The sequence below is a fragment of the Dermacentor variabilis genome, chromosome 5, assembly GCF_050947875.1.
Source record: "Dermacentor variabilis isolate Ectoservices chromosome 5, ASM5094787v1, whole genome shotgun sequence".
Taxonomy (NCBI): Eukaryota; Metazoa; Arthropoda; class Arachnida; order Ixodida; family Ixodidae; genus Dermacentor; species Dermacentor variabilis.
In genome coordinates this window covers 59,340,684-59,354,018 of record NC_134572.1, presented here as the reverse complement: position 1 = coordinate 59,354,018, position 13,335 = coordinate 59,340,684, and the positions used below count along the sequence as shown (strand labels likewise).

The 13,335-nt window shown below is 44.9% G+C and overlaps 1 protein-coding gene across 1 annotated transcript; it reads left to right on the top strand.

Moving 5' to 3' along the window:
* Nucleotides 1-572: 572 nt before the first annotated feature.
* On the top strand, nt 573-11,685 carry LOC142582638 (mite group 2 allergen Tyr p 2-like). The gene is made up of 4 exons (XM_075692548.1): nt 573-713; nt 1,182-1,289; nt 3,150-3,328; nt 11,560-11,685. Exons 1-4 carry the CDS (start codon nt 617-619, stop codon nt 11,641-11,643), a joined length of 468 nt encoding a protein of 155 aa, XP_075548663.1. The 5' UTR covers nt 573-616; the 3' UTR covers nt 11,644-11,685.
* Nucleotides 11,686-13,335: the final 1,650 nt, after the last annotated feature.

The following is a 13,335-nucleotide window of genomic DNA, read 5'->3' as shown; positions in this document are numbered from 1 at the left end:
TTTTGTTATTATTAGTATTAAATCGCGCTATGTGGCACGAACCATCTTTTCAATGTTCATGAAAAACTTGCATTCCAGTGAACTTTTGTCTGCTTAACGCCTTTCTTATAATTCTTTTCTTCCACATACAAATGCCGTGGAACTGACGTCGGCAATTTGGCGTGTCGAGTGCCTCTAAAAGCTTCTATAAGAGAATTCTTCCGAATCACGTACGTCACTCATTTGGCGCAGTGCCGCACGTAATGCTATTAGTATGGGTATTTATCGATGCTTGCCCAAGGCTTTTCACCAACGGCAAATCCCCGACAAACTCTATACGTAGGCATTAACGCAATTGCATTGTACTCCTCTCCATCGAATGGCATCCTGCCTACTACCTCGCCTGACTGATAAGATCGATTTCTGTGGTCAATGGCGCGGTGAAAGACGACCATATCGTGCCGCCGCTAGTTTATCTTGGATGCTCGGATGGTGCGGATAAGAAACCGCAAGTTGCTGACGAACTTGTCCATTGTCTTCAAAGTGGGCGTCATTCTCGCGTTATCGGGGTCTCGTTAAATATAAAATTCCGTTTGGCCACACCGTTGTCACACTACCGGCAGTACCTTCAGTCACAATGGTCCGTCACTGTGCCCTCGCGCTTTGCCTCATCGCCTTCGTGGCTCCAGCCGTCTACGGCGACCTTTCACAAGTCGAAGTTGAAGCCTGCTCAGGTGAGATGTTCTCTGTTTTGTTTCACTCGTGTTTGTTCATAAATAACCTGAGAGCTTCTTCCCGACGCCCCGTCTCCCGTTCCTTGCTGTTGCATAGAAGCAACATTTCTTCAGTGAATCTGCGCTGCACAAAAACTCTTGCGATAATTTTTTTAAATTAAGGAGGGGGGTTTATCTTTTGGGGTTTTTCTTGACTGCCGTCCCTGTTTTTTCATGACGTGGCTTAATCAGCAATACTGTGTTTTAAAGTGGTCCTGTATTTTTGTAGTGTTTCCTTTCACCATATGTGTAAAGAAAGGTAACCAAAATTTATATGTTGACTACAAGAAAACGTTCGCAAATTCGCAATTACCTTGTTCACCTTTTAAACGATTTATACGTGGTTTGTTTTGCCCGCGGCACTGCAGTAGTCACGTAGGTGGAACACTCACAGGAACGACGCGACCATACTTTGTCCTTCCTGCGCAGATGGATCCACGAGCAACGTGGCGGCTGTTCGCTTTAGCCACTGCTCCACGCTGCCGTGCACCGTGACGCTGGCGGACAAGCCCCGAGTTGAGATCGACTTCCAAGCTCGTAAGGAATGGGGCCGAGTGGGGCACCGTAGATAACGAAGGCATTCCCACCGCAAGGATACATATCTTGTTCTGGCGTGCACTTGAGTCCCGTTGTATGCCACCTCCATGATTTGAGTGCTCGCGTGCCGACTATTGTCGCAAATGGGAGTATACACTCCGAAAACGCTGTCAAGTGCGTCCCCTCATTCAATGTTTATCAAAGCATGTCTCAAGGAGAAACACGTGCCAACCCCTTTTGCTCTCAGCACCGCTGGGAGCTATTGCTTTGGGGAGGCGCTTCCTGAGAGCTCCTACAATATTCAGTGCTCTGCCTTGCGAGCGCATGGTATCGCATTCTCTGAATATAATATTCACTGTCTCGGTATGCGTGTCTCCCTTTCAATGCTTGTGCACTGCTCTATATGGTCATTTCTTTCGGTTTATTTTGAACGCGTAATTTTTATAATGGGTGCGTTTAGCAGCTTTTTAAAAATAATTGTATACTTTTTTATGGAGTTATTCACACGGAGTAGTGTCCCTATTAAGTTTCAGGCCGACGCTAAGCAAACAGTGTCTGCGTTATTCGCAGGAATTAGTAATGATACATTTCTATGCCTTTCTACCTAGAGTGGGCAGGCGTTGTGAGCCTTTCAGTGTAGCAGTTGCCAGCCTGCTCCTTCCCTTCTGTTTTTCTTTTCTCTGCGTATAATTCTGCCTTGAAAACCAATATGGTGATCATATAATAATAATGATTGCTTCATATTTCAACTGGCTCACCTGAATTTTTTACCGATGTAAGTTTTATTGATCGCACGCTGTGGCCCACCATCTTGTTGCGCTGAGAGGAGCAAATCATGGGTGCGAGAGAAAAAAAATCAATCCACGAGATACGAGTGCAGCAGACCTGGTGTGCTGTAAAATTCATATGATAATATTTCCTCGTATTTGTTCCTCAACGTAGTGGCAATTTCGTTCATCTTTCAAATGTGTAACGGCCACACAGCTACTACTGCAGCTCAAATGGCAGAACATACCATGCGTCGTTTCGAGGTTGTGGATATCGCTGCTAGCGGCGACGACTTGTTCTATTTTGCCACTATCCTTTATTTTTGTCAAAATATGGGGATAAGCATAAATTCATTTTCCCAGACACTTTATTTAAACGCAAGGAGTTAATTATCGCTATGCTAGCTTTTTGGCTTCGTTGTCAGTTATCTTTTTGACAAGGTTACTTTACTAAAGGATAATTATCACACTTTTCTTGTTTCGTTACACGCATTCAGACTGTAATACCGTTAAATAGCGATGGGGATTAATTTCTCAAAGCAGCTCCCGGGTAATTACGTGTAGGGGGGGGGGGGAGGCTCCGAAATAATTTATAACTCAGAAGGGTTTTTGAACGTGCACGCAAGGCACGCAACACGATTTGTTTTGCATCTAGAACCCATCATAATGCTATCATCACGGTTGGGAAAAGAACCCGCGAACTTATACTCAACAGCAGAATTCCATAGACATTGAATCACCGCTGAATATTTGGATGTCTTTTTTTTCTTCACATTATCCTTAAGTGCAAAAGACAGAATCCACGGTAGATTACAACTCCGCGAACACAAATGGGGACAACAAAAAAATAAAACTGTCAGAATATAGACTGTCTATGTTCTGTCAGTTCTTTATCCTCTTGTGTGTATTCTTGTTTTTTTTTTTGCGTGCGCTAAAAGCTACCATATATTTACTATTTTCCCAATTTGCCAATTTGCCCACACCAATTTGCCCAGACCAACACCTCATCAAAGTAAAAGAAAGAGGAGGAGAGAGGTAGATGTGAAGAAGAGAGACTAAATCTGGTCTTGACGTCTCTTCCGGCCACTCGCAGCTCACGACTCGAAGACCCTCCGGGTGCGTGTGCTCGGCGCCATTGGCGATATGGCGCCGCAGCCTTTCCCGGGTTTCAAGACCGATGCCTGCAACTTCATGGGTGTTAGCTGCCCCTTGAAGGCCGGCGAGAAGTACACGGCCAAGTTCGATCTTACCCTTTCCCCCACCTTCCCACCGGTTAGTACATCGTTTCTTAATTTGATCCTTTGTTTGTCTCTCCCTTTGGTCGCGTACCTTCTTCAACGCTTAAGAAGCCCGAAGAAGTTTTGCCCGTGCAAGAGAGGTGGGACTTTTTCATAAGACCAGTTTGTTTCCGTAGATGTTTAAATTTGCACGAGAGCAATACTAAATTAATCTGCAAATCATATTAACGTGGAAATTACTCCATACTATTGATTGGAGCATATTTTATTTATTTTATAGGCTAAAGGTACGGCCTAAGTATGTATTTAATTTACGGTGTTACTCGCAGCAATCATTCATGAGAGTCTAAAACGTTGGTGAACTTAGCGTTAGGGCCGAACTTGCATTAGCAGAGTGGTTACCGCTCTATGCAGACTTCCTGATAAAGCAAGATATGTACAGACACAAAAAATAAAGATAACATTTTATTTTGCTGGGCTACACTGCTTTTGTATATAAGTCGATCTTTATCGTGTTTTCTTTATTTATTATAAGAAATGATACTAAACATGCTTAAATTCTTCGAATCCATGAAGTATTTAGCAAAGCATTTTTTCAAGTGCTTACAACACAGAGCTGGGGTGCTATGCAGGATGCGTCGAGTTTCTCGTTCACCCGAGTTTTACCCGAGTTTGCTCGACGGCAGTCAGTGAACGGAGATAGCGTAAAACGCGCCGAAGCTGCAGGCAAAAAAATATGTAGAAAAAAAGCCGCGTATGACAACATGAGCGCACCCTGCGCGGCACACTGCTTCTACGTTTCAAGCGCAGAAGGCTGCACAACGAAACGCGCCAGCGCCGCGTATTGTTATCAACGGATTATCGCAACTTAGCGATTCCGTGACTGTCTTGCTGTCTGTCTGCACACTTGCCGTGAGCCGCTTGCCACGCCTTTCCCGGGCGCGTCAAGGGCGTGCCTCCTGTTTCTGGTGCTATCTTTCTTTCCACCGTCGAATGCGAACAGGGTACATGCGGTGTATTTTTGCACCTACACTTCCACTCAAACGAATACGTTAAAATACAACAAATAAAATAACGAACATTTTTATTTCTTTAGGTATCTGTTTTTCGTTTTCAATGCTAGAAATTTGTTATGACAAACGGAGATCGAGCTAATTATTAAATTTTGCACTTCTTGCCGCGAGTGGCGACAGTGAGGCGAAAGCTTAGAAGCGGTGAATTGAAGCGGGTCGCACGCACGAGGGCGTTCATACGGGGATAAGTCGCCTAGGGGCGCTGCAGTGCTATTCTCAATAAAGTCGGTCATGATTTATGGAGGGTCATGGCCACTCTTTCTCTGTTAGGGGAATAGACACGCAGCGCCGCGGTGCGGCTGTTCATCGCAGGCGCTTCACTACGCTATTAAGGCCCCCGTCTAACCGACTAAAAGCGACACAACGGCTGTCGCTGCAAAATGGCAGCATGTTATTTTAGAGTGCGTAGTGACGCAGTTCAGTGAAAATGTACCATTTTATCTTTGTGCGCGAAGCCTCTGCGATACTTCGCGAAAAGTGCGTGCTTCCCAGCGACACAATTCATCGCTTGTCATCGCTTGCCCAGTGAAGGTGCCTCTGAGCGCATGTACGCAGTATATGGGTGTGTTGTGCAGTCGAAGGTGCTTGCGGATTACCTCTGCTGGAGCCAGCAGCGATCGCAGATGGATATCGTAACGACACCGCAGCACTCGCATTTTGGCAGGTGAGGGCTCTTGTGTGCAGTTATGAAATCAGACTTCGAACGGAGAAAGGTGTTGGAACTGTTGAGTGCGCAGTGCTTGTGATGAAGAAATGCCATTGCACTGGGTCTAGGAGAGCGAGTGATTCTCGGACGCTGATCGTGTTTACGACGCTGTGGCTCCGTTTCATCCCCGATGACAGAGCAGCCATCTCAAACGACTGCTGCAATACGCACTCCTCAGCATCGTCGTCCCCCTCGGCGCATCGACGCCTTGCAAGCAGCTACAGTGACGTGCCAATAATTATTTAGTGTGTGCTACGCGCCACAATGCAGGCAATGAAACCGTGTTGTGGGGCCATCTCAGCCCGAGAAGATGTATGCATAAGCCAGCGACAGTCAACGCTTTGTTTTTGATAATGGTGCTTAGTACATGACTGATGACAATGCGTTGTGCGTGTTTTATGTCGGCGGTCAAGATTGTTGATGCCTCTCAGCTCGACACCGCGTCGCTGTTGCCGGAAGATAAGTTGGGCGTGGCCCAACTGTAGTGGGTGCGCGCACAAGAGTTACACGCCTCGCGCGGGGCGTGACCTCTGGTTTTGATTGACAGGCGAACTCGTGCTAAACTCGTACGTCGCGAAACCCCCACCGAGTTCAACTCGGGAACATGGCGGCGGCAGCAGCAGCCTGTTTCATTGCATCCAGCGGCAGCAAGCGGCAGTATGACCGTCCGGACCCGTTCACCTACATGACCGACGGGGAGTTTCAGCGTCATTTTCGCCTGTCGAAGACATCAGTGCGCTGGCTGTGTGACGAGCAAGGCGAAGACTCTCGTCTGCGGAGACAGCGTGGCGGGCTTCATTCGCTCACCGTCGTAGAGCAAGTCATCTGTGCCCTCCGTTTCTACGGGACTGGGAGTTTTCAGGGAAGCGTCGGCGCCGAGCGTTGCATTGGACGCCATCAAACTACTGTTAGCCACTGTGTCAGAGATGTGTCTGACGCGCTTATCGATGCAGCAGCGCGTAAGCGGTGGCTAGCTTTCCAGAATACTGCGGCTGAGCGGGCATATATAAAAGAATGCTTCCTACTTCGTGGGAACATTACGAACGTAGTCGGGTGTGTCGACGGAACGTGCGTAGGAATTAAGGCGCCTTCAGTGTCAGCGTTACTGTGATTAACATTCAAGCAATGTTTAGACACGCCATATTGCCAAATTTGTCACTTCTGTGTAGCCGACTTAAATTTTGTGTTAGCGACATCTGACATGCGGCTGCTTATGACACTAACTTTTTCGCTGGTTGATGACTTTTTGCCGATTGTACTACTTGTCTGTCAGGGTGCCTTCCAAATGGCTCATTTTCTTGGGAAAGAGGTTAATTAAGTACAAATAGATAAATGGATATCACAAATTGTGTGAAGTAACCTATGAATCCTAATCTCATAAAGAACTTGGGGTTCTTCATTGGTGAAGTTACTTAGTATGCACAATGCTGAATTTTGGTTATGCGTAATCTATCAGCCGCACTATGAAACAACGAGGCATTGCATAATTTGTTGCAGCGCGAGATGTGGATGTTGCACCAAGCCGGTTGTGCCTATGCATGTGTGGCGAAATGAAAATGCATTCAGAATCTTAGTGTGTTGGCTTGCATGAAGAGAATACTTCAGATTGTTTGCTCTGTTCACTGTCGATGCATGTGCCAGAGGTTCAGTGTATCTTCTTTTTTTTGGGGGGGCGGCGTTATTCTGGATGGATATATTGTATATTTTCGTCTCATAATGGGGCTCTAATTCTTAAGCAGTAGAGCAACGCACATCCAATGCTCTGCAGAACTCTCGGTACGTGAAGATGTCATGAACCACCAAGGCAAAATTACATATTGGGAGAAATGTGCAGATGCCAATGAAAAGTGGGTCTTTAACCCACCATGATAAAAATAAAAATTGCAGAGCAAATAGACCATTTGTACAGCTTTAGAGCAATGATTACACAAAACGTGATATCCTCAAACGAGTAAATGCTCGCCACAGTGCCAAACTAGGATGAGCGACATGCAGCATATATTGGCATTGAACATGTCTCGTAACCGTTATTTTTATTGTAAGCCCTCGCTGTCACACCTTTCCCTTCGGCACTCCCTTTACTGAAACGTGGCACTGTCTTTCCATTGGTGTCATGATGATAATGGTAATGGCAGCAGTAAGGCTGGTTAATGCTTGCCCCTTTGATTCCTGTGAGTTTAGTGGTAAAGAAGATGGCACGTGCGTACATACACCTGTGCTGCAAAATTTAACACTTGTGATTTTTTGTAGAGCTAATTTGTGTTAGGAAATTTCAAAGATGTGCACCATTGTGGCCTAATAACTAGAGCATTGGTGAGGTTGAAGACTGGGTGTATTGGTATGGAAGCTTGAAGTTTAATTGCACAACAATTCGATGGGACACAAAGAAGAAAAGTGCACAGCAGAATGCTCTGCTGTGTGCGTTACTCTTCTTTGTGTGCCGTTGAATTGTTGTGCGATCCAACTTCAAATATAGCATTCGGCTTCTTTGGTGCAGGACCGAGGAAGTGTGAGCTATTCGACAACATGCCTGTGCCTTGCCACACAATTATGGAAGTCGGAAGGTTTGCAAACAAACCTTTGCTTTCAAATCCACCTGCTCATGTAATACAAGCACTGATACAAAGAACCATCATACAAAAATAATGGTGAAATCAATGGCCTGTGAAAAGTGTAATTTGTATATTGACGCTGTTGACATAATAGGTGCCATACCGGCCTCAAAATTGTACTGGACAGAGCAGTTTGTATCCTATGTGAAGCACAACCTCCCATTACATGCTGTGCAGATAACCAAGCTCAGCTTGTTTTGACGTGCTACACAACATTCACTGTAATCTGTTTTTGATTCTAAAGAAGTGCCAAACACCACCTCTTTTTCAAGGACGTCATGGGAATATTTGGCGAGACCTTTTTACAGCCCCTCATAATGGCAGTGTGGCCAGCCAGCTTTGCTGGGATGCCTTTATAGATTTCTGCTCCTGATCATTGTGTGCTATCAAGTTGCAGAAGTCTATGCAACTGGTGCAAGGCATTACGTGTTTCTATAGTCGGATACAACTTTAGGAGGCTGCGGAATCTGCACTTTAAGGCAGGTGAACACAAGCTTGCAACAATGGGCACGCACTCTAGACTGACATCGTGCCGCCGGACAGACTAATACCTGCTCGTTGGAGAGGGACTATTTCTTTAGACGTGGAGGCAATCAGCTGCTGCGCTTTGGTCATCTGGGCGGGGCCTCTCTTGTCTTCTGAAGTTTTATCCGACTGTAAAGGATGCTGCTTTTCATACAACACAAAAGGACAAAGTGTACAATTATTTGGCCTATGAAATGGATACATCAGAAGTGTACTATGGAAGGGCTTAAGATGTGTGAAATATAGTACATGCAATTATAAGACAATGTTAAAGAATATGTGGTATCGAACATGCATGTAATGGCACATTTGAATCGGGGAGTGTTGCAGTCATATGCACAGTCTATAGGTGATAGCATTATTAAGCTCCTGCTGTTTCCTGTCTTCATTGTGAATTACACACACCGTTCATCTTGTGGCTAATCAACACACACTGTATTCTTGCACATAGAAAGAACAAACAGCACAATGTGTATGCTGCATTAGTGTAATTTTTATTTACATGGTCCAAGAGTGGCACAGGTTGTCTTACGTTTTTGCCCATTTTGAAGGGACACCAAGTGCATGTTACAAGTCTACTAATATGCACAGCACAATGTTTACTGCAATAATTTTATTCTTGTTCTTGAATAATAAGCAAAATATTAAACTGAAAGCTCCTTTATAAGGTGCCTTTTGTGGTTTCAACAGGAGAGCAGTGAGGGCACCGATACTACTATTGCAGAGCAGCCCTTTGGACCTCTGCCACACTCTCAAGAGCACGTGCCTAGCGCTCGCCTACTGCCACCAGGCAGTTGAGTGCCTCCAGCAGCAGAATGTTTTGCTGAAAAAAAAGTGTATTAGAATGAATCAGCCGCATACAAACCATTATTTACAAAGAAAAGTGCTCGTTGCACTATTAGTACTAAGTGCCCTTAACTGTGGAAACCTTTATGTAGTATTTATAATAAAACAATGTGTCGGGACAACGTTGCTTTATTTTTCAGCACTGGGGTTTTCTTTTTCAGAGCCAATCGTCATGTTGATTAGTGTGCCAGCAGCTGAGGTGGCCCCGCACCTTCACGAGTCTCTGCTGTCGGCACCACAAACCTATTTTTGTTCGCTGCAGAACAAATGCCTCACCCTACAATCCCGTCTTATACGAGCTGATTGCATCCTATGCCTACAAACATCATATTTTTGTCCCATTACGCAATTTTCTGCCATCCTCGGCTGTAGTTCTCTCTCCTTGACATCCATTCTGTCATGCTTATGTAATCACCTGTTATGAATTGGCAACAAGTGATCGAATACGTGCACTGCCTGCCGATTCCTTTTTTTTTCCTTATCTCCGCTAGCATATCAGTTGCCACGGTTTACTACGCCACTGTCTTCCTGCCTTAATGCTATCTCCAACAATTTTTGTTACTTCGCTTTCTGCAGAGTCCTTGACATCTCAAGTTTCTTTGTTAACCTCCGGGTTTATGTCCCATATTGCATAACCGGTAGAATGCAATGATTCTAAACTTTTTTCAAGGATATCGGTAACGTGGCAATCACGATTTGTATAAGTTTCCTGCTTTATATCAGTACCTGCTATTGATATTTCACCTGGATAAAGATGCTCTTCCATAAATTTTGTGGGCTTAATGTCACTCATGAATTTCTGTTTTCTCACCAAGTTAGTGAAGGTTACCTTCATCTTTTCCATATTTTCGCGGGCCCACTTGCATGTAAAAGCACGAACACTCGTTGGTTCTCACTGCCTTCTTTAAACTGCTGGACATTCAGTTCGGTACTACGAAAGTGACTTAATCCGTGCACTCTTATTATGCTAAATATGAAACAGTAGAAATATACTTATCTGCAGTTTGTCGATGTCTCCTTCACTGTGTTGGTAGCGAGATCTATCGTCGCTACCACCTCCTTGTCGCATCGTAGCTATATAGGCTGTCTGCCTTTTGCCCACACTATGTAATGTTCGTGACGCTCGCAGTCACGCAGATTGGAGGAACTCGGCGCACTCGCAGGAGCAACACCGGACAAGTTGTTTCTTCAGCACTGCGTCGTGAACAGTAGGTGCGCGTTGCGATCTGTAAAATCGCCGAAGCTATTCGGAGTCTTACGGGGTGCACGGAAAGATTGCTGACGGAGGAACAGAACTATCCAAGAAATAGTGGTCATCGTCGAGCCTGATCACTAAGTCGCGCACTGCAAGCTCGTTGTACGAGTTTGTTTACACTGGGCCTCTTCGATGTTTAGCCGCCATGCTCGCCCGGTGAATGGATGTGATGATGCCACCACAGCGTTCCCTCGTGGTATAATGCGAAGCGTACTAAATTACAAATTAGTCTAATGCACATTCAGTGTACATGTTGTAAGCTTTAAAATGCTTCTAAACCACGTTAAACTAACTAATAATATGGTACTAAATGCGTTTGTTTTATAACTCGCTTGTGCATGTAATGCACTCGGTGGAACGACAAACAAGTGAAAGAAGGCAAGACCACGCACCGACGGTATGATCACGTGAGCCCCAGTTTGTCGACCGCCCAGAAGGCAACGCCCAAGGAATGATAGCCAGCCAGAGTGAATCTAGATAAACCAATGAAACTGGAGGCTTGTCGAAAGGTAAACTGTGTCTCGGTACCATTCGTGCTTTCATCTTGGGGTGTCGCCAGAGCTCGTGAAGATCCCGAGTTTCGCCAAACTCGGCGCATCCTGCATAGCACCCCTGGTACGGCTTTTTAATCCAGATAAGACTGTGCCCAACAACATTCGCGTTCAAAGGAAGTAGTTCAAACAAAGAAGAACAGCCAATTCCAGATGATACATTTATATTTTTAAGCTAAGAAAACATCTCCTTTAACAGTCAAACTCCTTAACACTACTAGTGACATCATTTGTCGAAAAACAACATAAAGTATATTTTGTTGTGCTAAAACTTGATTTTAAAAAACCGCGTTAGCAAAAATTAGTTTGATCTTGCTGAAATGGAATACAGTATAATAATATATACGCGCGTCCTTGCCGTAACAGAAAAAATTGTTATTTTGTCTTTTATTTATATATGAACTTGTTTGTGGCGTTGACGTCTGGGTCTATACTATCATAATAGAATACTAGAGACCGTTCCTCAAGAGTAAATAAACAGCAACAGACAAAACAAACCGATTAACTATTCAAGTGTTTGTTGCATTAACTTTCCCTTGTATAACAACATTTAACTGAATTCATACTTCGCTAGGCTGCTATATTTGAACAACTATTACAAGAAAGAAGATTTCTAAGTAATTTTATTGAGCCACAAAGACATCGACATGTATCGTATTCTTTTACTAAAACGTTTCCTCTTACGCTTTCATTAAAGGTGGCCGCAAAGGCTGTTTTCAAGGGCCAGGATGCAGCAGGTGAATTCTTCTGCTTCAAGGTTCCCGTGGAACTCAAACACTGAATGAACTGTGAACAATAAATACGCATTACCTGGTCGCATGGACTTACTGCAGTATCTGTTTGAATATGCTTCATTCTTAAGCGGGTATCTACAATCAATATGACAAGTGCGTTGATTATTGAGAGGGTTCAAGCTACTTGAAAGTAATTCGCATGGTACAAAATTTCGCACAACCTTGTTTTGAGAGAACACGTATTCCTGATGCGTAAACTCAGCGTTAATTTACTAGCGCTTGTACCCGCGGCCATCCAATTAGTCGCTGTCGAAAAGCCTTACGCCAGCCCCTAGGGCGTCCGTTTTGCTTTCGAAGTCCCTCAGGGCAAACTGCTCGTTTGCTGAAGAGTATAAAAGTGTCAAACATAGCTGCAATATTCACTAACATTACGCCACGCTCCAAATTTGCATACTTTATTAGCGATTCTTTCATGAGTTGTATTAAGCGAAAATATTTAAACATATTGACGTGGTCGTATTCTCACCTTATGAACACGCATACGAACGGCTAGATGAACACTAAGAACGCATCAGCGCTTCTGGTGCTTGCAGGCGCTTCAGACCACAAGAAGTCGTTCTTGTTTTTATAACCAGCCGCATGTGTCTGTTTATCACGCTAAGAACATTGGCGGTAGGCAGCAACTATGTGCCTACAAGTTTACATTACCATCTGTTATGTCGTCGTGGCCACCATGATCGCCACGTCGGCCACGTTAGGCCCGCCGGGATGGCGACCTGAAGAGGGACGCAGACGGGGAGCGAGGCTGAGAGTAAGTTTATTGAAAGCGCGGCGCCTTAAATAGGCTCAGCGTAGCTATCATAGCGCGTCCTGAGGGCGAGAAGGTTTCGGTCTCCAAACTGAAACCCCGATGTCACACTATCTTGTTAGGTCCAGGGAAAACAGTGAAAAGGCGGCAAATAGAAATTCATGATGATCAGCAAAACTAGAACAAGTTGAAATCAGGAGTCAACGTTTCGACAAGGGGACTTGTCTTCTTCAAAGCGACATATGATTTCCTCGCCACAGTATACAGAACAAGGTGACAGCAGGAGCCAACGTTTCAACAAGTGGGCTTGTCTTATTCAAGGCAACATATTGACACGTGAACTCGTTTGTCTTTTATGGGTGAGCGCTTTTACCGTCAAAGAAATGTTATCACTCAGCTCAGGACGCGTCTACATGTATCGGAAGTTTCTAGAATGTTATCGATGCTTCTATCCGCTGTCTGTTCTGGCCAAACCTTGTGTAATTTTATTGCATGCATGCGCGACGCGAATGGCGTAGAACTTTGTGGAAAGCACGCGGGTCCCAGCAACTACTCTGGAACATTCGACGACTGATCTCTGAAAGCCGACGCGCTTGACTCGCTGATCAGATTTTCGAGGATCACCGACTGTGTTCACTGTTTTGGTTGAGCATTGAGTGTAGCCTGTTTTTTTTGGGGGGGCACAGGTTCGCCCAATAAGGTTAGTTTCGCCATTCACAGTTTTCTTGCTGTGTCCTCAACCGTCACTACCACGTGACATCTGACATCTAGCAACTGACTGAACTCCGGCGTAGTTTGTCGAGTTCGTGCGGCGGTTGAATTGCCGGTTCCGCATTTTCAGTGTCTTCTCGATGCTGGTGGCTTAGCGAAACTCGTCGACGGTCTTCGGTGGGCTTCGTACCATTCCGGCGGAAAGTTCCTCCTTTACACC